We start from the raw sequence: 25657 nt of genomic DNA on the forward strand, positions 1-25657 counted from the left end.
ATAGTGGGCTATTATCGCCGATTTATCCCCGATTTTGCTACCATAGCGGCACCCCTGACTGACCTGACCAAGGGTAGCAGGGCGGTGATGGTGAAGTGGAGTGAAGAGGCTGAGGGGGCGTTTCAGCGACTTAAGACGGTTTTGTGCGAGGGACCGGTACTGATCACCCCTGACTTCACCAAGACCTTTATTGTGCAGACTGACGCTTCTGACGTGGGCTTAGGGGCTGTCCTGTCCCAAGTAGTGGAGGGTGAGGAACATCCCGTGACATTCCTGAGCCGCAAGCTCACACCTCCTGAGAAGAACTACAGTATAGTTGAGAGGGAGTGCTTGGCGATAAAATGGGCTCTGGAATCCCTGAGATACTACTTGATAGGGCGACAGTTTACACTAGTGACCGATCACTCTCCCCTCACCTGGATGAGTCAGGCCAAAGAGAGGAACGCCAGGGTCACAAGGTGGTTCCTAATGTTGCAGAATTTCAAATTCACGGTAGAACATCGAGCAGGAAAGCTGCATGGGAATGCCGATGCCCTGTCTCGTACCCACTGTCTGATGGCCAAAAGTGTTCGCCCCCACAGGGTCAAACAGAGGGGGAGGGTATGTGAGACACTAAAGGGGTTAACTGTGGATGGGCGGTATGTTTCCCCTAGGTTTTGCTATTATGCAAGGCCTTAGTGCTGAGGTTGGGTGTCCAGCACCTTGGACACAGGTGATGGGAGCAGCCCAATCAGTCTTTTTTTTAAACCGCTCAGCAGAGCTGGAAGTGTTGTCTCTCTCTGGAAGGAGGCTGGAGAGCACACAGCCCTGACCTCTGTGCCTGGAGCAGCCAAGTGATTTTGTATAGTGGTGAGTTAGGGAACACCTGTATAGTTAGCACCCTGACGGGTAGGATTTTTGTTTATTTAATGCCTGAATGTAAAGGCTGTTTATTTTGCTGCTACAATAAACGCAGGCGAGACCTGTTTTGGACTGTACTTTGGTGTCACTGTCTTGAACTGCATCACAGCACCCCGCTACCACGGTCTCTACTGGGCCAAATCTCCCACATAATATAAAAATTTATTTTTATATATCCCTGCTCTAATATATTTAAAGGCCTCGTTATTCACCCCCCCAATTAAATTATATACAGCTCCCATATACAGATCCCCTACAGCTTAAATAAAATCTTGCCACACATATACAGTCCCCTCCCAGCTTAGTAATATACTGTATCCCATATACAGCCCCTGCAGCTAAGTAATATACCTTACCCGATATACAGCCCCCCCAGCTTAGTAATATACTGTATCCCATATACAGCCCCCCAGCTTAGTAATATACTGTATCCCATATACATCCCCCCAGCTTAGTAATATACTGTATCCCATATACATCCCCCGAGCTTAGTAATATACTGTATCCCATATACATCCCCCCAGCTTAGTAATATACTGTATCCCATATACATCCCCCCAGCTTAGTGATATACTGTATCCCATATACATCCCCCCAGCTTAGTGATATACTGTATCCCATATACATCCCCCCAGCTTAGAGATATAGTGATATATAATATATAGCATCCCCCCCCCCAGTATAAAATAATTATGGCCCCATATAATATATACTGAATCCTTCCCCAGTATAAAATAATTATGGCCTCATATAATATATATAGCATCCCCCCAGTATAAAATAATTATAGCCCCAAATAATATATATAGCATCACCCCCCCAGTATAAAATAATTATATCCCCAAATAATATATTTAGCATCACCCCCCCAGTATAAAATAATTATAGCCCCAAATAATATATATAGCATATCCCCCCAGTATAAAATAATTATAGCCCCAAATAAAATATATAGCACCCCCCCAGTATAAAATAATTATGGCCCCATATGATATATATAGCATCCCCCCCTAGTATAAAATAATTATGGCCCCATATGATATATATAGCATCCCCCCCCCCAGTATAAAATAATTATGGCCCCATATGATAAATATATAGCATCCCCCCCAGTATAAAATAATTATGGCCCCAAATAATATATATAGCACCCCCCCCCCTAGTATAAAATAATTATGGCCCCAAATAATATATATAGCATTCCCCCCCTAGTATAAAATAATTATGGCCCCAAATAATATATATAGCATTCCCCCCCTAGTATAAAATAATTATGGCCCCAAATAATATATATAGCACCCCCCCCCTAGTATAAAATAATTATGGCCCCATATGATATCCCAGTATTAAACATTTTCTAGCCCCATATAGGAACCCCCCCCTCCCAGTATAACATGAAACCTCCCCACATTTAATTAACCCCTTAACGCTCTGCGCCGTAGCTCTACGGCGCAGAGGTATAAGGGATATATGAAGAGGGCTCACGGGCTGAGTCCTCTTCATACAGAGGTGGGGGTTTTTGCATTTTGCACAAAACCCCCACCGCTAATAACCGCGGTCGGTGCTTGCACCGATCGCGGCTATTAACCCTCTAAACGCCGCCCGCAAAGTCGCGGGCGGCGCTTAAAAGACGGCGGCGCGCGGGCGCCGCCATCTTTTTTTCGATCGCCACGCCCCCGAACGTCATCGGGGGGCGGCGATCGGTTACCATGGTAGCCTCGGGTCTTCTCTTGACACGAGGCTACATGGTTTATGCAGGTTCGTTACAATGAGCCAGTGGCTCATTGTAATGTAAGACCTGCAAAAACGCCATATATTGCAATACTGTAGTATTGCAGTATATGGTAGGAGCGATCTGATCATCTAGGGTTAATGTACCCTAGATGGTCTAAAAAATAGTGAAAAAAAAAAGAAAAAAAAAAGTTTAAAAAATAAAAAAAATTAATAAAATATTAAAAGTTCAAATCACCCCCCTTTCCCTAGAACGGATATAAAACATAACAAACAGTAAAAATCACAGACATATTAGGTATCGCCGCGTCCCAAAATGCCCGATCTATCAAAATATAAAAACGGTTACAGGCGGCGGTGACCTCTGAGGCGGGAAATGGCGCCCAAATGTCCGAAATGCGACTTTTACACCTTTTTACATAACATAAAAAATGAAATAAAAAATGATCAAAATGTCGCACAGACCTCAAAATGGTAGCAATGAAAACGTCGCCTCATTTCGCAAAAAATGACCCCTCACACATTTCCGTGCGCCAAAGTATGAAAAAGTTATTAGCGTCAGAAGATGGCAAAAAATTTTTTTTCTTTTTTGTACACATTCGTTTAATTTTTGAAAATGTATTAAAACACAATAAAACCTATATAAATTTGGTATCACCGCGATCGCACCGAACCAAAGAATAAAGTAGGCGTGTTATTTGGAGCGAAGAGTGAAAGTCGTAAAAACTGAGCCCACAAGAACGTGACGCACGTGCGGTTTTTTTTCAATTTTTCCACATTTGGAATTTTTTTTCAGCTTCGCAGTACACGGCATGTTAAAATAAATAACATTACGGGAAAGTAAAATTTGTTACGCACAAAATAAGCCCTCACACAGGTCTGTACACGTAAAAATGAAAAAGTTATGGATTTTTGAAGTTGGAGAGCGAGAAATTAGCCGAAAAACCCTCCGTCCTTAAGGGGTTAAAGTACATGAAAAATAATACAATCATACTCACCTGCAGGCAGCTGCTCCCTCGGCGTGCGGCTCCGGTCTTCAAGCGGCTCTCCTGTGAACCGCGGCTCTGCACAGTGACACAGGCGCGTGACGTCATGAGGCCTGTGTCACTGCTAAGAACGGAGCGACGCAGCTGCCGGAAAGGCGCTGCGTCGCTCCGCATATAAATCGTGCCTGTGTCTTAAAGAGACAGGCGCGATTTATTTAGCTGGTGGGCGATTCGGGCGTTAATGGACGTCCGAATCGCCCACTTTAGAGCGGCAAATATCGCCGCCCTTTACGGGGACCCGCATTCTGCCGCCTGAAGCAAGATTTTCTTCTCGCCTCATGGCAGATGTGGCCCTGCATAGGTGTAAATAATGGAGGATGGTGTGAAATAAAAACTTTATTCCAGAACATTTGTGTTTTTCTGGTGTTACAAATAGCTTTATGGACATGTTCTGGGTTAATATGTAGCGACATTAGGTGAAGAGGATCGAATGTTCATCGTATCAGTCAAATTTTGCAAAAAAAAAAAATCACCTAATAAAAGGCAATAAAAGAGCAAATGTGTTCTTAGATTGTTCTGGATAGGAGAGGGTTAAAAACATGAATATTAGTTGATATTATCCCTTCTCAAAATGTAGTAACATATAAAGTGAATATTTCCATTATCTGTGAGGTGCAGCAGCTCCTGTGTGCAGCAAATTCTCCATGTAGCTGCCTGATATCAATCTGGAGGGGGAGACACTTCAGGGGGCTGTATCTCTTGCTCTGTGACACATAGAACCTCACTTCTTTTTTCCTATGAAAGAAGAGAGTCTCCTCTTTTATATGAATCTAAATTCAAGTTTTTTTTAAGTGTCAGGAAAATGGAGATTAACTGTTAATATGCTATTGGGAGTGATTTTTTAATACAAAAATCGCACCTGAAATTCTCACTTTAAACCTGAATATCTCTGGGTCCATGGCACCTAGAAATAAAATTCAAGATTCATTTGAAAGAAGGGATTATTTCCTGCCTACCCATAGCACTGGCCCTGTCCATGGGCACTGCCATCTTGGATTAGATTGTTACTCCCCATGCCAGAAGCACAATGATATAGATCCTTAGCAACTTCTGAATATACTGAAATATTGTAGTATTGCAGTATATGGTAGGAATGATCAGAGCCCAAGGGTTAAAGTACCATAGAAAGTAGTAAAAAAATTACTCAAATCAACCCTCTTTCCGTAGAACTGATATAACAAACACAAAAGTGATCAAAAGTATGTACAGTCCCTAAAATGGTAGCAATAAAAATATCCTTATACAGATCCGCACGCTGAAGTATGAAAATGTTATCAGGATCAGAATAGGGCATAATGAAGAGAATTTTTTGTTTTTAAATTTTAAAAAAATATATTAAAACATAATAAAAACTACATAGATTTGGTATTCCTGTGATTGTACTAAACCAAAGAATAAAGTAAAGGTGTAATTTGGAGTATGATGAAAGCCATACAAAATGGGGCAGATTTACTTACCCAGTCCTGTAACGATCCCGCGGTGCGTTGTCCGACGACCAATTTCCTGCATGTGTCTCTTCCGCGGTGAGGTCCGCTGGAGTTCACCTTCTTCTTCCTGCTGCATGTAAGTGCTTGATCTTGCGACACAATTCCATTTTTAAATTCCGCTGTTTGTTCAAATCCGTCGAATGAAAGCCGATGCCAAAAACCTGGGGCAATTCGGGAAACCTGACGGAATCGAGGTCCGTGGACCCTTAGTAAATGAGCCCCAATGTGTCTACACAAATGGTGCAAATGCATTTTTTTTACAATTTCATTGCATTTGGAATTCTTTTTCTAGCTTTCCATCACTGAGACCCCCATCGATCAGCAAGTTAGGCCCTATCCTGTGGGGGCCTAACTTGGTCAAAAAACACCTTTAACCCCTTAAGGACCAGGCCCTTTTTCGTTTTTGGGTCTTTATTTTTCATTCCCCACCTTCAAAAATCTATAACTTTTTTATTTTTCCATGTAAAGAGCTCTGTATGGGTTTGTTTTCTGTGTAACAAATTGCACTTCATAGTGGTGGTATTTAACATTCTATGCCATATACTGGGAAGCGTGAAAAATTATGAAAAAACACATTTGCACCATTTCTTGTGGGCTTGGATTTTACGGCTTTCACTATGCGCCCCAAATGACAAGTCTACTTTATTCTTTGGGTCAATGCGATCATGGGGATAACAAATTTGTATAGGTTTTATATTGTTTTCATACATTTACAAAAATTAAAACCTCCAGTACAAAAAGAAAATGATCATTTTGCTCTATTTTAGCGCTAATAACTTTTTCATACTTTGGTGTACAGAGCTGTGGGCGGTGTCATTTTTGATAGATTGTGCATTTTCGGACACGGCAATACCTAATGTGTTTATGATTTTTACAGTTTATTTATATTTATATGACTTCTAGGGAAAGAGGGGTGATTTGAATTTTAAGGGCTTTTTAACATAATTTTTTTAAACTTTTAAAATTTTATTGTTTTACTATTTTTAGGGTACTTAAACCCTGGGTTGTCTGATTGATCCTACCGTATATGGCCATACTACAGTATGGTAGTATATGGGGATTTTGCACACCATCTATTATAATGTGCATATCGCCTAAAACATGACAGTCTCGGATCTTTGTGTGACCCAAGGCTGTCATGGCAATGGCAATGAATCGCCGCTAACCGATGATGTCAAGGGGAGCGATGATCGGGAGGCGAAATGGTGGCGCCCACGTGCCACCGGCTCATTAATGCAGTCAAAGCACCGATTGCGGATGTTAGCAACAGGGGTTTGCTTCATTAAGAATCAAGCACCCGGTGAGAGTATGTCTTATTGCGCTATGGGGTTAAGCCACTTTGGCACAGTGTAGATTTGTTCATTAGCTAAAGTGGAAAATAGAAAAATTAAAATAGAAAGACTTAGACCATTTACTGTAAAAATATTTTCATCATGACTTTCACTGCAACTATAAGGCAAAAGATTTTACTAAATGCAGTGCAAAGACAATCCAACTGTTGCCTTTAATGGCACATATTTATTGAAAATGTACAATTATTTTATAGTTTGTGAATTTTTTTATTACCAGTATACTAGAATTTTTATTGCAATCCCTAAAATATGGTTACAATACTGAGCAAATGTAATAAATGCCCAATAAAAAATAAAAAGTATGTGTAAATGATATTCTGTCTCCATATGTGTTGAAATATGCACAAGGTTCAGTTTAGATGCCTTACCTGAGTGCATCTTCATCCATAACATAGAAGGACACTGAATGGAAATTAGGTGGCAGATGCACTTTGTACTCTTCTCCCCAAAACGGTGAAAGGGTTTTCCAAACGGTAGCTGTCCTGAGATAAAAACAAATAAAGAGATAAGAACAATCTAAAATGTTTTTATTTGTGTCGGCTTTTGTTTACGGAGTGCTCCAGAGATGCTCTACCCTTTTACTGTGCTATACTGACAGCCTGCCAACAGTACCAGGTACAAATTTTCGTATTGACATTCAAGAAGGTGATCGACCTCCAGTTCTTGATGTGGCTTTTTTACCTTTAGACAGCAGAATTAATTAATTAATTAATTAATGGAAGAAGGCATTAGGTCATTTTCTAGAGAGTTGGTATAAACATCCACAAGGATGAAGGCTAAGAGGTCTTTACATTTCTTACAAAATTTGGCTGTTACACCATGAGTACCTGGTGCCTCCTTCAGACGCTACTTATCAATGGCTTTTTAACCCCATAGCGCAATAAGACGTACCCTTACGTCTTACTGCGCATGGGGGAGTATGAAGAGGGCCGATCGCGGGTGTTAACCCTTTGATCGGCGCCGGCAAAGCTGCCGGCGGCATTAAAGAGCCGGCGGCGCGTGGGCGCCGCCATCTTGGCTCCGATCGTCACTCCCCGTGACGTCACCGGGGAGCGGCGATCCGTTGCCATGACAGCCTGGGATCACACAAAGATCCGAGGCTGTCATGATCGAGGCTATCTATTACAATGTGCGATCTGCACATTGTAATAGATGGTATGCAAAATCCCCATATACTGCCATACTGTAGTATGGCAGTATATGGTAGGATCAATCAGACAACCTAGGGTTAAAGTACCCTAGGGAGTCTGAAAAATAGTAAAAAAAATAAATAAAAAAAAGTAAAAAAAAAAAAAAATTATATTAAAAAAACCTAAAAATTCAAATCACCCCCCTTTCCCTAGAACTGATATAAATATAAATAAACCGTAAAAATCATAAACACATTAGGTATCGCCGCGTCCGAAAATGCCCGATCTATCAAAATATAATAACTGTTTTTCACTGCGTTTAACCCCGTAGCGGAAAATAGCGCCCGAAGTCGCAAAAGGGCATTTTTTGCCATTTTGAAAAATAGAAAAAATTCTATAAAAAGTGATCAAAAGGTCGCACAGTCCTAAAAATAGAAGCATTGAAAACGTCATCAGAAGTCGCAAAAAATGACACCACTCACAGCTCCATACACCAAAGTATGAAAAAGTTATTAGCGCAAGAACACGGCAAAATGAAGAATTTTTTTTCTGTACAGGAGGTTTTAATTTTTGTAAATGTATGAAAACATTATAAAACCTATCCAAATTTGGTATCCTCGTGATCGTATTGACCCAATGAATGAAATAGACCTGTCATTTGGGGCGCACAGTGAAAGCTGTAAAAACCAAGCCCACAAGAAATGGCGCAAATGTGTTTTTTCACCATTTTCACTGCATTTAGAATTTTTTTCCCGCTTCCCAGTACACGGCATGGAATATTTAATACCATCACTACGAAGTGCAATTTGTTACGCAGAAAATAAGCCATCACATAGCTCTGTACACGGAAAAATAAAAAAGTTATAGATTTTTGAAGGTGGGGAGTGAAAAATAAAAACGCAAAAACGAAAAAGGGCCTGGTCCTTAAGGGGTTAAACTCCTCCACTGTTATTCCTGCTTTTAAAAGGAATATGTCTAAATCTTTAAGTGTCAGGGCCTGGAGTTGCCTCCAATAATTGAGCTATTTTCTCTTCTGAAACAAGTCAGCATAGTACAACATCACCACCCTAAGGATACCCTCTCAAGATTCCTGAAAAACACCTTGGGAGTCAGTGAGACATGCGATTTATTTCTTAGCCACATGCTCCCAGCAATTCTCATAAGGATCAGAGACCCCTAAGGTCCCATAATCCCGCTCAACAACCAGGGACGTGTACCAGCTGTACTGATTGGTTTTCATCCATACCCGTTAAATGGATTCACCCTTTTAGTCACTGTCTGTGGACCAAAAGATATTGATAAGTCGAAGTGTCTTAAATCAGATGGTAACCCTCCAGCACCAGACACCTTCCGTTTAATACCTGAACAATCATAAGGATTGAACCAGAGGGCCCAGAGTATTAAGATGAGCCTCCTTTAACCCCTTCCCGACATTGGACGTAGTAGTACGTCATGGGCAGCAGGGACTTCCAGCATTGTGTATATTACAACTGACACTTGCCTGTAACAGGCATGGTCAGAGATTTTTCTCCTTGCTGGTGTTAACCCCTTACATTCCGCGGTCACACAGGAGGTGAATACCCGGGACTGCACGATGTCCCCTGGAGTCGGATGTAACACATAATACAGTGTAATACATCTTAGCCAAATCGTTAAGGGGTAAATGTCTAATTATGTCTAAATTATTTGATTAATGCTTCTGATTGATTAGTGCCCCACTCCTTGTGGCATCAACAAAACATTTCACTGTTTACTAAAACTAATGCAATATACGGTCATGTAAAAGTGGCCTAAAAGTGGTTATGAGAGAGGATAGGGAAGATGTAGTGGTATACTGACCCAAGGTGATATGGTCTTGGTTTATATCCCAAGAAGGTGTCTGATTTCCATTACCATATATACTTGTGTATAAGCTGAGTCTGTCATTAGAAAAAATGTGCTGAAAAACCCCACTTTGGCTTATACACGAGTGTATTCAAAAAATAAACGTACATACTCACCTTCTGATGCTCCCTTGCGGCTCCTCTTCCTTCTCTTCTTTACTCGTAGCAGATCTAATGCACAAAATATCTCTGCCAGATATGCTAAGAGTGAAGAAGAGAAAGAAGAGGAGCTGCAGGGAACATTGGGAAGTGATTATGTAAGTTTATTTTTTATACACTGCAGGGTTGCAGGGCATTTCATCAATGGGGGGCTTATGTCACAGGATTCGATAAATGATAGTGTTTACGTTCCAAGAAATTATGTAAATCTGCCTGAATATAAAGAACATTTAAAATCAATTTTTTATTTAATCAATTTAAAAATGGGCCAAAGGATAACCCAAAATCATATTCAAAAGACAGGCTCTCGTGCACCCTCGCCGGAACGAGTATGTACAGTATTTGTGTTCTGCCATTCCACTATAGCAAAAGTGCACGAGACTAGTTAACATAAGGTCAGTGCATGATTCTGACGTTGGTCATTTTAAGCTGAGTTTGACAGCGCATCACACACACATAACCTTGGTCTTAATTGTATTGTCGGCTGACCAGCATTGGACTATATCATACAGATTATCTGTCATACAGATTGACCAGCATTCAGACTGTCTCAATCATACATTGCCTAAACTCCCTCCCTGACGTGTTTCTACATGGACCTCTATCAGCGCAAGCGTCATCAGAGGCTCTTAGAGATTATTTTTAGGCTTGAAGCATTATATCTGTCAAAAATGGACTGTCAGCTTTAGCGTTCATGTGCTAATCAGTCCACATTAAAACATGCCGGCATTGTGGCAGCCATAAGCGCCGCGGGCGAACTGTCGGCTCTTTAAAGATTAGGCCCCTCCCCCATCAGGGTGGTACTGCCAGGCTCGCCACCAATCACCGAGCGCCAGGTATGAATGACGTTTACTGGAGGCTCGCTACGCTGAAGCCAATAGGAAAGCCGCCATCAGATAGGGGCAAAGAATTGCCACTAAAGCATCATTATGCGGGGACCTGATTGCGGTCCATGATCAGGTATAGAAGGAGAACGGTTGTAAGTCCACAGACAAAGGAGCTTCTTTTCACTGCGAAAAAGCACTCCATCCTACCGTAAGTGCAAGAGGATAAAATTCGGAGGTCTAAATAAAGCAAGCAAAGTTCACGGAGTCATTAAGGCCATTTGGTTTTTCCGTGTTCATCACGTATATCCAACGTGCCTCTCGTTGTGTGATGATTCTATCAAAATCGCTACCTCTAAATGGGGGCACAACCAACAACATGCCTTGAAATTTAAAGCACGTATAAATCCCTTGATGTTTATCCCAGACATGTCTAGAGATTTGGGTATCCGTACCGTTTTTAACATCCCTGGCATGCTCACGGATTCTGATGCGAAATTCTCTGATTGTTTTGCCCACGTACTGCAATCCACAGTCGCAGGTCAGGAGATACACTACTCCCACACTCTTGCAGTTTATAAACTGCCGATTCTTATATTTGTCCAGTGGTACTGCTAGCAAATGTCTTTCCTTCCCTGATGGATTTACAAGCCTTACATGAGCCACACTTAAAGGTGCCTTTAGGGGGGTTAGGAAGCCAGGTTGTATTGGCCACAGGTTCTAGATGACTATGAACCAGTTTATCCCTCAAATTTTGGCCCCTTCTGTAGGTGATGATAGGTCTATCACCCACCATCCCTCCAACATCTGGATCCATCTGAAGTAATTTCATAGCATTGGTGATGATCTGTTTGACCTGATGATGTCTCGCATCAAATGTCCCTATGATGCGTACTGGCCCAGTATGTGCATCCCTTATACGAGGTGACAAGAGTGTATCTCTTTGTCTCTTAAGGGCCTCATGGTGGGCGTCCCTCAAAATTTTATCAGGGTAACCTCTAGTCTGGAATCTGAATTTCAGCTGATAGATTTCAGCTGATAGATACTCCGAAAGATCCGAACAGTTCCTCCTACCCGGAGGTACTGTCCCTTAGGGATACCCCGTTTCAATGGTTCAAGATGCCAACTATCCCACTGTAAAAGGCTATTTGTAGCTGTGGATTTTCTAAATATTCGAGTATTTAGTTTGCCCAGTTCAGATTTCCAGATCATCAGATCCAAAAAAGAGATTTTGTATTTATGGAATTCTGAGGTCAAAAACAGACCTACAGAGTTTGTGTTGAGAGCATCCACAAATTCACCAAAAAGCGTGGTCGTGCCATTCCAGAGAATCAACACGTCGTCTATGAAATGGAGCCATATCATGATATGGGATGTAAATCTGCTAAGCTGGTCATTAAAGACTAACTCTTCCTCAATGGGGGGCTGCAGAGCATTTCATAAGGAGGACTGCAGCACATTTCATTAGGGGGCCTGCAGAGCATTTCTTTAGTAAGGCCATTTCATTAATAGAAGCATAGCAGGGCATTTCATTAATAGGTGAGTGCAGATTTCCTAGTTATTTTTGGTAAAATTAGGGGCCTCGGTTTATACTCGGGACTGCTTATACTCGAGTATATACAGTATTTTGCTGCAGGTATTTGTTGCTATCCCAACTGTACAATAGTGTGACACACCTTTACTTGCAGCTTACTGGTCTGGTCACCTATATTATTAGGATTCAACAATTGACTTCCTAAGCCAGTAGGTAGAACCCAAAGCCATCTTCCATTGTACTTGGTCAAGTACCACTCCATAACAGATATGCAGATAATGGCTTTAGTGACGAGTGGGTGGCCCTTCTGAAACGAAAAGGTTGGAAGTGAACTGGCAATAAGGTTATATTAGTTAATTATATGCATAACTGTTAAAGAAACATAGGTTAACATAGGTATAAAGTTGCTAGCCCCTTAAAATCAATCAACAACTCTGAAAAAAAGTCAGACTAACCCTGAACAGGCAACCACAATAAAGAGCAAAATGAAGCAATATGACATTTTTAGGTCTCTTTTCCATGCTGTTAGAGCACTGGGATTATAACATCTATATATAACTTTCTTGTTATGTTCCTAATGGCACTCATATAAACGTTTTCAGTTTTATTAATCCCAAGTGGACGCAAGCGGGGGAGTTTGGAGTACTTGTTGTACAGTACTATGAACAATATACTTTTATAGCAAAAGCCAAATGTTAGGTTTGGACAGCAGCCATTAACATTGTCTGGGGCATTTGACAAATGGCAAATATGAAGTCTCATTACATACATGTGACAAAAACAGAGCTTCAAATTTAAAAGTAGAAAATGGAGGGTTTTACCTAATAATGGTCTCATCATCAATCTTCACAATGCAGTATGGATCACTGCTGCCTGTTCTAAACACAAGAATTCAAGTCAGAAACTGTAATTTTACACATACAACATACATACATACATACATATTTATTTATACCTGATAATTGGCTGTTTTTACCATTACAGGATAGATATAACATTTTTAGTTTTCCTTCATATAATTTCCAAAGTCATTTGTATGTGGTCAATGGGGATCCAACACCCAGAGCCCTCCCTTATCAGTTGTTCTTCCAGCTTCTCGGTTCTAGACACTATTCAGTGGCGCCTATAATCTCTGGCCACTGTATAGACAGGGGCATAATGATCGTGGTCGAATGGAGTGCAACCACAACTGGGCCGCTGAGAGAAAGAGCTATGTGTCCTGCTTGTACTCCTCCCCCTCCTACCACGACACTTGAAGTGGAGGCGGGAAAGAAAGGGGAAAGGTATGTATTGACCGGGAAGATCCAGAAGCTGGATAACTGTAGCTCGATAAGAAGCTCGATAACTTTAAGTGGAAAGTGTCTAAACATTGTTTTTACAATTCACATACATAGATGTGTGTATATGCCATGGTTTTATATATATATATATATATATATATATATATATATATATATATATATATGAGACATATACACACACACATACACAGATATATATATGCTCTAAGGGATTAGGTAGCGGGATAGTCATCTCCTGGGGTAGACAGGCACTTTGAGACACCACAACAACCCAGTCCATTGGGTTTAACTCGCGGCAACCAGTTTTATTTTCCATAAAATATTGCAGTAAAAACAAAGAAATAACACAAATAAATCCTAGGCCGTCTGGCCACTAACTATACATCAGGCTCCTGACTACCAGAGACTGTGCCTACTGCACAGCCTCCCAAACAACACTGCAGCAGACTCATAGTTGTTTCCCCAGGTAAAGAGAGCTCCGAGTGTTATCACTGGTCTCCTTATATTAGCCCAGCACACCTGTAGTCCAGGTAAGGAGGACAGCCAAAACCCAGACTGTCCAGACTTCCCCACTCCAGCAACACAGGTCCCTAGTAGGTCTCAGAAAAACCAATGCAGCGCTGTGTGCAAAAGAACAAACGCATCCTGGTTTCTTTTGAGTAACAGGTAGAAGTGATATACCTTGGGCAAACATACACCCCATTTACCACTTCTCCAGACACTCTGTCACAATACATAACACAGACATATAATATGTATGGGTCAAGCATATATGTGTGTGTATATGTCTATTATGTAAATATTTATATGTCTGTGTGTGTGTATGTGTCTATGTTATGCACATATATGTGTCTATATATCTGTGTTATGCATATATGTTTGAGTATAGGTCTGAGTTATGCACATATGTGTGTTTATATATCTGTTATGCATATAGTATGTGTGCATACAGGCACACAGCCCTAAAGTTTGAACAGACTTTCTCATTTCTGTATTTTCATGACTATTAAAATTGTAGATTAACACTGAAGGCATCAAAACTATGAATTAACATATATGGAATTATGTAATTAACAAAAAAGTGTGAAACAACTGAAAATATGTCTTATGTTCTAGGTTCTTAAAAGTAGCCGCCTTTTGCTTTGATTACTGCTTTGCACATTCTTGGTATTCTCTTGATGAGCTTCAAGAGGTAGTCACCAGGAAAGGTTTTTACATCGCTGGTGTGCCCTGTAAGGTTTAATAAGTGGGATTTTTTGCCTTATAAATGGGGTTGGCACCATCAGTTGTGTTGTGCAGAAATCAGGTGGATACACGGCTGATAGTCCTACTGAATACACTGTTAGAATTTGTATTATCGCTAGAAAAAAAGCAGCTAAGTAAAGAAAAATGAGTGTCCATCATTACTTTAAGAAATGAAGGTAAGTCAGTGTGGGAAAACGTTGAAAGTGTCCCCAAGTGTAGTTGCAAAAAACATCAAGCACTACAAAGAAACTGGCTCACATGAGGACCACCCCAGGAAAGGAAGACCAAGAGTCACCTCTGCTGTGGAGGATAAGTTCATCCGAGTCACTAGCCTCAGAAATCGCAGGTTAACAGCAGCTCCAATTATCAATGCCAGGTCAATACCACAAAGAGTTCTAGCAGCAGACACATCTCTACAACAACTGTTAAGAGGAGACTGAGTGCAGCAGCCTTCATGGCAAAATAGCTGCTAGGAAACCAGTGCTAAGAACAGGCAACAAGTAAAAGATACTTGTTTGGGCTAAAGAACACATGTAATGGAAATCTGTGCTTTGGTCTGAGTACAAATTTGAGATCTTTGGTTCCAACCACTGTGTCTTTGTGCTACGCAGAAAAGGTGAACGAATGGACTGTACATGCCTGGTTCCAACCGTGGAGTATAGAGGAGGAGGTGTGATGGTGTTGGGGTGCTTTGCTGGTGACACTGTTGGGGATTCATTCAAAATTGAAGGTATACTGAACCAGCATGGTTACCACAGCATCTTGCAGTGGCATGCTATTCCATCCGGTTGGCGTTTAGTTGGACCATCATTAATTTATCAACAGGACATTGACCCCAAACACACATCCAGGCTGTATAAGGGGTATTTGACCAAGAAGGGGAGTGATGGGATGCCATAGTCACTAGACCTGAACCCAATCAAGATGGTTTGGGGTGAGGTGGACCATAGAGTGCAGCCAAAGGGCCAACAAGACTGTTGGTAGACCATTTCAGGTGACTACCTCTTGAATATCATAAAGAGAATGATAAGAGTATGCAAAGCAGTAATCAAAGCAAAAGGTGGCTACTTTGAAGAACCTAGAACAGTGATGGCGAACCTTTTAGAGACAGAGTGCCCAAACTACAATCAAGACCCACTTATTTATCACAAAGTGCCAGCACAGAAATTTTATATGTGATTTATACTTCCTGCTCTGTCACAACTTTCATTCATATCAGCACCCTGAGGACACCAATAAAGCAGAAAATAGAAGACATATGGATGATCGTTGTAGTTTCCCTGCAAGGTCCCAAAAACAGGAAGAATTGTCAGGGCCGGAGCATGAGCTACAATAATCCAGATCTGTCCACACCTTCCCACTCCTCCAGTTGTCCCAGGTAGCCCTGTCACTTTAAAATAGCAATGCGCACAGCAAGTCCTGGGCTGTCTGGGACTGCAGGAAGATACCTGGAGTCATCTCTGGTGATGGCCTGAGTGCCCACAAAAAGGGCTCCGAGTGCCACCTCTGGCACCAGTGCCATAGGTTCGCCACCACTGACCTAGAATATAAGACATATTTCTAGTTGTTTCACACTTTTTTGTTACCTTTATAATTCCACATGTGTTAATTCATAGTTTTGATGCCATCAGTGCGAATCTCCAATTTTGATGGACATAAAAATACAGAAAATTCTTTGGATGAGAAGGTGTGTCCAAACTTTTTGTCTGTACTGTATGTTTGTGTTATGCATATGACATATATGTGTGATATACATATTTGTATGTGGCTATTTTATGTGTATGACGTACATGAATGTGCTGTAATGAGGCTATAAAAATGCAATGCATAGGTTATGTTCTTACCATTGATAGTGGAAGGGGAGTTGAGAGCAATTTGATGAACCTTTTTTTATGGCAACGGCTCGTACAATTTTTTTTTTTTTGCAATATTGGAAAAAGGGAGGGGGCACTTGGCAAAGAAGGAGGACATTTGTCAAAAAAGGGGACACTTGGTATAAAAAATAGGGGGCACTTGACAAAATAGAAAGGGGGCTTATATAGTGGATTGTTTATATAACAATCACCCTTGGGATGTCTAGGAGTCCCTTGATAAAAGGCATTATTAAAGGGGTTGTCCAAGTTTTCAAAAAAACTATATGTGGCCGGGAGCGGGCTGACTAAAACAATAAAGCTGTACTTACCTCCCGGTGCCCTCCCGTATCCAGCGCTGCTGTCGCTCCGGTCCGGGCGCCATGTAAACAAACATGGCCGCCGGAGCAGCGCTGGACTCAGTTCCGGCCGGACCCGACAACCTTCCGGCCCCCATACACAATGCTGTGTATAGGGACGGATAGGCGTACCCGGCCACGGCCGGCCAGAAGCTGAGTCCAGCGCTGCTCCGGCGGCCATGTTTGTTTACATGGCGCCCGGACCGGAGCGACAGCAGCGCTGGATACCGGTGGGCACCGGAGGTAAGTACATCTTTATTATTTTAGGCAGCCTGCTCCCGGCCACATATATTTTATTTTTTTTTTTTTAACTCGGACAACCCCTTTAAATTGTCACACAATTCAAGCAAAGACAAATGTTTTTGTATTTTCATCTCAACCGCTGCCTTGCCTTTCTATTTCACAATTATAAAATACCTTACCTTTACCAGAAAAGTAAAAGTGATACTTGTTAATTAAGACAATGGTAAATCCACAGGGTAAGAAGGCCATCAGAGGTCTGTATTAAAACAGACATTTAGCTCTAGTCTAACTACATATTTTCCAGAACACATTTGTATATATTGCACTTCCTTCTTAACACATGTTGCAGTTATCACTGTGCTAATTCCACATCAAGACTTCTACACTGCTCATGGTGTACTATAAAAATTCCTACATTAACATTTATGAGGCTGTCTGAATTAGAAAAGCTATTCTCAGTTCCCTTTAAAAGGAAAAAATTCTGACCCATTAATTCAACGGATAGCAAATGCATTGTAGGGGTGCTCGAACATGGCGGTGGTTTCCAAATGCCCAACCTGCAAAACCCATAGCAGTCCTATTGGTGCCTGAGTTTGCAGGTCGAGCAGTGTTTATTGCTGTCATAAGCATGCAAGTGATGGACTTTAAATACTGATGACCACAAATCTGTTGTTTGTGACTAGTTCAATGCACAAATTTGTATTGCTTTAGGTTTATCAGAAGCAGATCTGCTATTCAACCATCTATTCAACTCCTATCCATAGCTTAGAGGGCTGAATTGAAATAATAAATTGATCACTTGTTCGACATGTACAAACATTCCAGCCATTCTGCTGTTTTCAAAGGGAACTATGTTACACCATTCCCTAAGTGGCAGCGCAAAAAAAAAAAAAAGAGTATTTGCTCCATGACTCCCCCACAAATTACAAATAACCACAGGAATAAGATGAAGGAGCACAATATTGTTACTTATAAAATTGAAGCCCATTCCACTGAATATATATATTTTATAATAATAATATATATATTTCTTAAAGGAAACCCCCTTAAAGGGGTATTTCCACTTCAGGAAATGAATGTTATTGCTTGTATAAAAAGTTCCAATTACAATTTTCCAAAATACTTTCTATATAGATTCCTCATGGTTTTCTAGATCTCTGCTTGCTGTGCTGCTATAGAAAGCTTCTATGTTGCTTCCTGTGGATAGAAAACTGACCATGATCACACTAGTATGAGGCTTGTTATAACCCACGGCTCTGATTACTCTCTGTGATACTACGAGCCGCGCACCTGTGTGACCATGGTCAGATTTCTGTCCACTGAAAGAAACATAGAAGCTTTCTGCAGGATGACAGCAAGCAGAGATCTAGAAAACCGTGAGGAATCAATACAGAAATGTTATATAACATTTTATAATACAAGCAATAACATTAATTTGTTGAAATGACAATACCCGTTTAAATTTAGCTATGCGTACTATAATCCACAATAATCATTTCAGCTTTGTCTTGAAAGTAAGCCAACATTGAGAAATTAATAGAGAAATAAGAAATTCTGATTGTCTTTGATTGAATAAAATGTCAAGCATTTCTGGTTTTGAATAGTGGCAGAACTATGGTTTGGGAAACTTTTTATAACCAATATGGTATTTGCTTATTCGACTGACAGATGATATTGGAACACACCCTTTAAAGAAGCATTCCAACAAAATACTTTTTGCCATCCTTGCATCCATCACTACAGCTTTCTTAAATGCACTTTGCACAAGATGTTTTTTCTAATCTCTTTCTTTGCTGTCTAATCGGCTGTCAATCCCATCATGCTTCAGGACATCATTACATGGTGAGACTATAAGTATAGATATAGGGAGGTGAGCATCACCCTTATAACAGTGCAACAGGTCTAATCATTACATCAGTCATTGAGTGATGCCATTTGACAGAACAGAATATGAGGATCCTCAAATTCTATTTTAGATTGCTGAAATATATATTGGGGAAAAAAATGTCACATAATGGTAAAAGGTACATAATAAATATTTATTCATAGAATTCAGGTGTTTCATTTAGATAGCTTTTAGAGATATTTTCAGAATGGGTCTTTTAAAAAGCTCACCAAATTTCAGTGTGGTACTGTATAAGTTGCCACAATTATATTAAGTCATTCATTCTAAATATTCTATAATTGACTGTGAGTATTATTGAGAAGCAGAAGCAACTGAGTCACAAAGTGGAGAAAAGTGGAGCAGGGATGCAGTCATGCAGAGTCCTAAGATGCATAAAAGTTGTCAATGCCCTGCCAACTCAAATACAGAAGAATACCAAGCCTCATCTGGCATCAACATCTGCACAAAATCTGTGTATTTGAGGCTCCTTATGGACCAAGCCTAATGCCACCAAGCACAAACATTGACGGCGCAATGTAAAGCATGCAGTGTAGATAACACAATTCTCAATTAATAAATCAATCGATAACTTTATTAATGACCATACATAGAAAGTGAGACAACCTTACAAAGGTTCAGAAATAGAAATAATGGCTTCTTTCAGGAAGAGTGCATCCCATCCATAGGTTTTGGGTGGTGCTAAAAAAAAGGCTGCCATGTTTTATACAACCCAAACTTTTTTACACTTAACAAGGCTTACTTGTCTGTATAAACTAACTTCAGGCAGTCACCCAATATATGTGTTTACATTGCTTCCGAGAATAAAATGCCTGTTTGACATTTGTCTTATTTGAAGAGGAAAGCCTTCTGATTTCCCAGCTGAGTGTTTGCAATCTCAGTTTTCCACTCATTAATTTCCTCTGATGCAGAAAAAGCATGGATGCATCTGTTTCCTGGATGTGTGGGGTTTTCAAAACAAAAATATTTCTCCTACTAAGCATTTCTATTTCAACTTAGACTATAGAATTCAAGTTGAGCCAAAGACTACACAGGCCCACATTTATTATGCACTCTTTGCTAGAAAAGTGCTGAAAAAAGCCAGGAAGTTAAAAAGCCAGTCACAATAAATAACCCCCATTAAGTTAATGTTGAAAATCGGTCACCAGTCCTGCATATCTATGCTTAAACCAACCATATTCATCCAAAGAAAATAAATATTCTACATACAGTCATAATCCTATAAACAGGGATAGATGTCATAAAACTTCAAACCTAGATTTTATAAATTCCAATTACTACAGTTATATATAGTCCGTTATTTTTTGCTCTTAAAGGGAACCTGTCATCAGGAACCCATATTATGTTCCCATAGAATAGTGTGCACATTGCCAACAGGCTTTTTCTCGCACTTAGAAAACTCTTTCTTAGTCTATATGCGTGTGTACTTCAGGGCTGCGAAAAATAGACCCGTGAACCGACGATTGCAGCCTGTATGTCATTGATGTATTAGGTCCACTCATGCGCCAATTACAGTTGCCCGAAATAGAAACTATTCTATAATCTGTAGGCACATACACAGGACTGTGGAAACCATAGCCTTTTGCGAGCCCAGGAACATTTGTCCATGTGCTGTGCGTTTCATTTCAATGCCAAACATTTCAGCCCATTAGTGAGTGGAGGCTGCTACTGGACATTTTATCGGTGAATGGAGGCTGCTGCTGGACATTTCATTAGTGAGTGGAGGCTGCTACTGGACATTTCAGCAGTGAATGGAGGCTGCTGCTGGATATTTCATTAGTGAGTGGAGGCTTCTGCTGAACATTTCATTAGTCAGTGGAAGCTGCTGGACAGTTCATTAATAAGTGAAGGCTGCTGCTGGACATTTCATTTATGAGTGGATACTGCTATGGACATTTTATTAGTAAGTGGAGGCTGCTGCTGCTGGACTTTTCATAAGTGAGTGGAGGCTACTGCAAGACATTTCATTAGTGAGTGGAGGCTGCTACTGGACATTTCATCGGTGAATGGAGGCTGCTGCTGGACATTTTATTAATAAGTAAAGGCTGCTGCTGGACATTTCATTAGTGAGTGTAGGCTGCTACTGGACATTTCATTAGCGAGTGGATGTTGCTGTTGGAAATTTAATTCGCGAGTGGATGCTGCTGCTAGACATTTCATTCGTGAGTGGATGCTGCTGCTGGACATTTCATTAGTGAGTGGATGTTGCTGTTGGAAATTTAATTCGCGAGTGGATGCTGCTGCTAGACATTTCATTAGTGAGTGTAGGCTGCTACTGGACATTTCATTAGTGAGTGGATGTTGCTGTTGGAAATTTAATTCGCGAGTGGATGCTGCTGCTAGACATTTCATTTGTGAGTGGATGCTGCTGCTGGACATTTCATTCGTGAGTGGATGCTGCTGCTGGACATTTCATTAGTGAGTGGATGCTGCTCCTGGACATTTCATTAATTAGTGAAGGCTGCTGCTGGACATTTCATTAGTGAGTGGATGCTGCTATGGGCATTTCATTAGTAAGTGGAGGCTCCTGGATTTTTCATAAGTGAGTGGAGGCGGCTGCTGGACATTTCTTTAGTGAGTGGAGGCTGCTACTGGACATTTCATTAATAAGTGAAGGCTGCTGGACATTTCATCAGTGAATGTAGGCTGCTGCTGGAAATGTCATTAATGAGTGGATGCTGCTGATGGAAATTTCATTAGTAAGTGGATGCTGCTGCTGGACATTTCGTTAGTGAGTGGATGTTTCTGCTGGACATTTCATAACAGAGTGGATGCTTTTGCTGGACATTTTATTAATGAGTGGAGGCTTCTGATAGAAATTTCATTAGTGAATGCATGCTGCTGCTGGACATTTCATTAAAGAAAATCTACCATCAGGGTGAAGAAATGTACACCAAGCACACTGACATTCCAATGTGTGCCCTCTGGCAGGATCTGCTCATCATTTAGCTTCTTATGCCTCTATGCCTTAACAAAAAAAGCTAATTATGCAAATGAAAAAGAGGGGCTCCCTTTAATGAGTGGATGCTTTTGCTGGATATTTCATCAATGAATGGCGGCTGCTGCTGTACATTTCATTGAGGAGTGGAGGCTCCTGGACATTTTATAAGAGAGCAGCTGCTGTATTTCCCACCCTAGACTTATACTTGAGTCAATTCATTTTCCTAGTTTTTTGTTGGTACCTTAGGTACCTTGGCATATATTTCAGTCAGCTTACACTCGAGAATATATGGTATCTTCATGTTTTTTACTTTCTTAAATGAGTAATTTAGGTGTGTCCACACTGTGATATCTGGTGACAGCATGAAGTTGAAGGTAGATCTGAGGTGTTTCATCTGTATTTTAATAGCGTGGGAGATTTGGCCCAGTAGAGTTCGTGGTAGCGGAGATTCCTGATGCAGTTCAAGACAGTGACACCAAAGTTTACTTGAAAACAGGTCTCGCCTGCCTTTATTCCAGCAGCAGGAACAAAATAAAACAGCCTTCACATTCAGGCATCAAACATAAACAAAATCCTACCCGTCTGGGTGCTAACTAAACAGAGTTCCCCTAACTCACCACTAATACATAAAGGCTGTTCCCGGCACAGAAGTCAGGGCTGTGTGCTCTCCAGCCTCCTTTCAGAGCCAACGCTCTCAGCTCTGCTCAGCAGCTTTATGCAGCCTGATTAGGCTGCTCCCACCACCTGTGTCCAAGGTGCTGGACAACACAACCTCAGCACTAAGGCCTTGCATAGTAGGAAAACCCAGGGGAAACATACCGCCCATCCACAGTTAACCCCTTCAGTGTCTCACAATAGTTAAAAAGCAACTGGACATTATATGGCCAGCTGCACACCAATGCAATATGTGTGTGAAGAAGTGTACTGGACATGAGCTATTACATCAAAGAGAAATATGAAACAAAACGTCCCTTCAGAGTTGGCCATATTTCTCAATGATGCAAGGACTCCCATACATTGCACGGTGCTCAGTTCATGTGATCTGAGTAGCACAAAGGACCGTTTCCATGTCCTGAGCACGTTCATGTGCAACCCTCACCACTAGGCAAACACAGGTGATATCCACAGCAAAAAAAAACGGTTTGTGCCATGGACAGAATAGTGTCCCCAGCCAAAAAATGGGTAGGTATTCAAACAAAACCAAACGGTAAACAATCACTAAAATCTATTCAGAGTAAAGATTAATCTTACATAAAATATCACTGGTTTTAAATGTCATAACGTGATGCCTTGTTTTCAGATATCATGTAGTTCCTCTTTGCACACCTACTAAAATGGTCCCATTGTGATAATTTGGAAATGAAGAGATGGTTATTTTTACAGCTTCATCCAAGTTTCATTCTGATTTAGGTTTTGAGCCAATGTTATCAGCAAAAACAGATGGCTATGTGGATAATCGCATTCTAAATTATTCTCCATGAAGCATATGTTGAACAATTGCATCTAGTATTGGGAAACAACTCTGGCATCTGAAAGATAATAATTGTTATGCTAAATAAAAGAAACAGACAAAAATAACGTCTAGTAAAAAAAGCTAAATGAATGCCATAAATATATTCAGATACCGAGCAAAGATTAGGTTTTTATAAGCGCCTGCTTACACTATAATGGAAAAGCTGGTGCTTCCCAGATAAGCATATAGTATGTCTATTCATATCATACGAAATACTAACAGCAGACACAAAGGGACACATAAATATTTAAATGACCCCGAGGTCTTTAAAAATGTGCAAGAAACCGCAGTTTAAACTTCAATGGCTTCATTTTCTATTTAATCTCTTTTCAATAATGCATATTTAATGTACAGTCTATAAGATGATTTTTCTATAAATATGACAAAAGAAAATAGAGGGGTTTTCTGGTCTCTTTTTTTTTTACCGATGGACTATCCTCAGGAAAGGTCATCAATATCAGAACAGTGGGGATCTGCCGTGACGCCCTGTAAATCCATTATAGAACTGTAAAGTGAATAGAGCTGTAAAAAGATTTAGTGCCTAGTAACTGGTGGTCTCAATACTGTGACCCCCCAGTGATCCAAGGGCTTCATGCCATGTGTGCATGAAGGATAGCTGCACATGCACATAGTGTGCATATGTGAGTTCAGTTAGAAAAAAAACACTCTTCTGGTGGGTTTTCCCGGACCAAACATTGTATCACTGGATTGTATTCAGCATGTCCAGTGATACGAGGTTCAGTATGGGAAATCCTTCCAGCACCCAGAGCATTTATCTCAGATTGCACTGCCTCATAAACAACCGGCCTAAAGAAGCTAAATTCATGAATTCTGGCTCCCATTCTCAAGATAGATTTATACAGCTGCTAATGGATACCAATACAATTGCAAAGACATTGAAATGTGTTAAGTCTTTTTCAAAAATGTTGATTTTGTATGCATTTTGCCATAATTGGCAACGTATTTCCTTTTCTCAAAAATGCAAAGTGACTTGTAATTTCCATCCACCTCTCAATTAGAATGCAAAGTTGTGGGGGTTCCCAACATAAAATTATTTTTGACACATCCATAAGATAAGATATTTAATATTTGTAGGAATGGGGATGAAAGGTGAAATGCCCACTGATTAGACTATTCTCACAAATACAAATGACTTGCAGCCTCCCCTCATGAATAAAAAAATGCCCTGTAGCCCCCCTCACTAATAAAATGCAAGGTAGCCTCCCCTTAGAATTAAAAAATGCCCAGCATCCTCCCCCAATTCTGCCCTGCAGCAGCCTCCCCTCAATAATGAAATTTCCAGCAGCCTCCCCCTACTTTCCAACTCAGAGCCCCCCATTATACAATATCTGGAGCAATATCACAATGCTCAATACCAATTTGATTTTTATAAGAAAAGAAAAAAGCTTTATCTGAATCAGAATGTTTAGGGTACAGTCACATGGGGCATTTACACTGTGTTTAGAAAAACAATGCCTGGGTATGTTTTTCAGGAAGAACTTTAGTTTATGACATTGTTGATAGAAATAATATAATTTATTTTGAGTCTTTTAAATTTTTATTAATTAAATGTAATTGTATTAATTCTATGCTTTAAAAAAGGATATAGTGAGCTATAGGGATATATAGAGAGCTCTTTGAGATGATACATTTCTATATACCAGTAAATAAAGCTTGTGTAACAGTGTAACTCTATGGAAGCTCTATGGAAGCTCTACGTTCAGAAAAATCCATCCATTAATAGTAGGTAAGTGAGTAGGCATAGGCTAGTAGTTAAGATCTTTGTGTTTCCTAGAGAGTGGAGATTGCAGATTCAATCCACATCTAACCCAAAAAATAATGTATTAAATAACATTAACCCCTACGTGCACTGGGACATTATAGTACGTACTTGTGGGTAGACACTTCCCGCACCGGGACGTTCTATAACGTCCCGCTTCTGGCACCGCCTCACGAACGGAGCCGGCTTCGATCGCGGGTGTTACAGCGTGGTGTCAGCTGTAATAGACAGAAGCAGTGGCTGTCAGCTGTCTGTTACAGCTGACACCGCGCTGTAACACCCGCGATCAGAGGCGGCTCCGAGAGTGTTAACCCTTTACAAGAGTTTTCTCCCTATGGATCGGATCCCCCGCTTACCGGGGGATCCGTTCCTCTTCCGGGCAGCCCTGAGGTGTGCCAAGTGCCCTGGAGCTGCCCGATGTCAGAGCAACACTGGTTCAAGTTCAAGTTTGTATAAGTAATAAAAATTAAAAACAC

General features: G+C 40.6%; 1 protein-coding gene across 7 annotated transcripts in view; it reads right to left on the reverse strand.

Moving 5' to 3' along the window:
- Positions 1-25657, reverse strand: part of LOC140118429 (ras GTPase-activating protein 4-like) — a 132012-nt gene that overhangs the window by 75294 nt on the left and 31061 nt on the right. For 3 of the 7 annotated variants that reach the window (XM_072136332.1, XM_072136333.1, XM_072136328.1), the window contains exons 2-3: positions 12868-12924; positions 6885-6998 (exon numbers count right to left, since the gene is read on the reverse strand). In XM_072136332.1, coding sequence (XP_071992433.1) covers positions 6885-6998; positions 12868-12924 — 171 coding nt within the window. The remainder of the gene's footprint in view (positions 1-6884; positions 6999-12867; positions 12925-25657) is intronic. The other 4 variants (XM_072136334.1, XM_072136331.1, XM_072136330.1 and 1 more) reach the window with 4 other exon arrangements.

The sequence above is a fragment of the Engystomops pustulosus genome, chromosome 2 (assembly GCF_040894005.1).
Source record: "Engystomops pustulosus chromosome 2, aEngPut4.maternal, whole genome shotgun sequence".
Classification (NCBI taxonomy): Eukaryota; Metazoa; Chordata; class Amphibia; order Anura; family Leptodactylidae; genus Engystomops; species Engystomops pustulosus.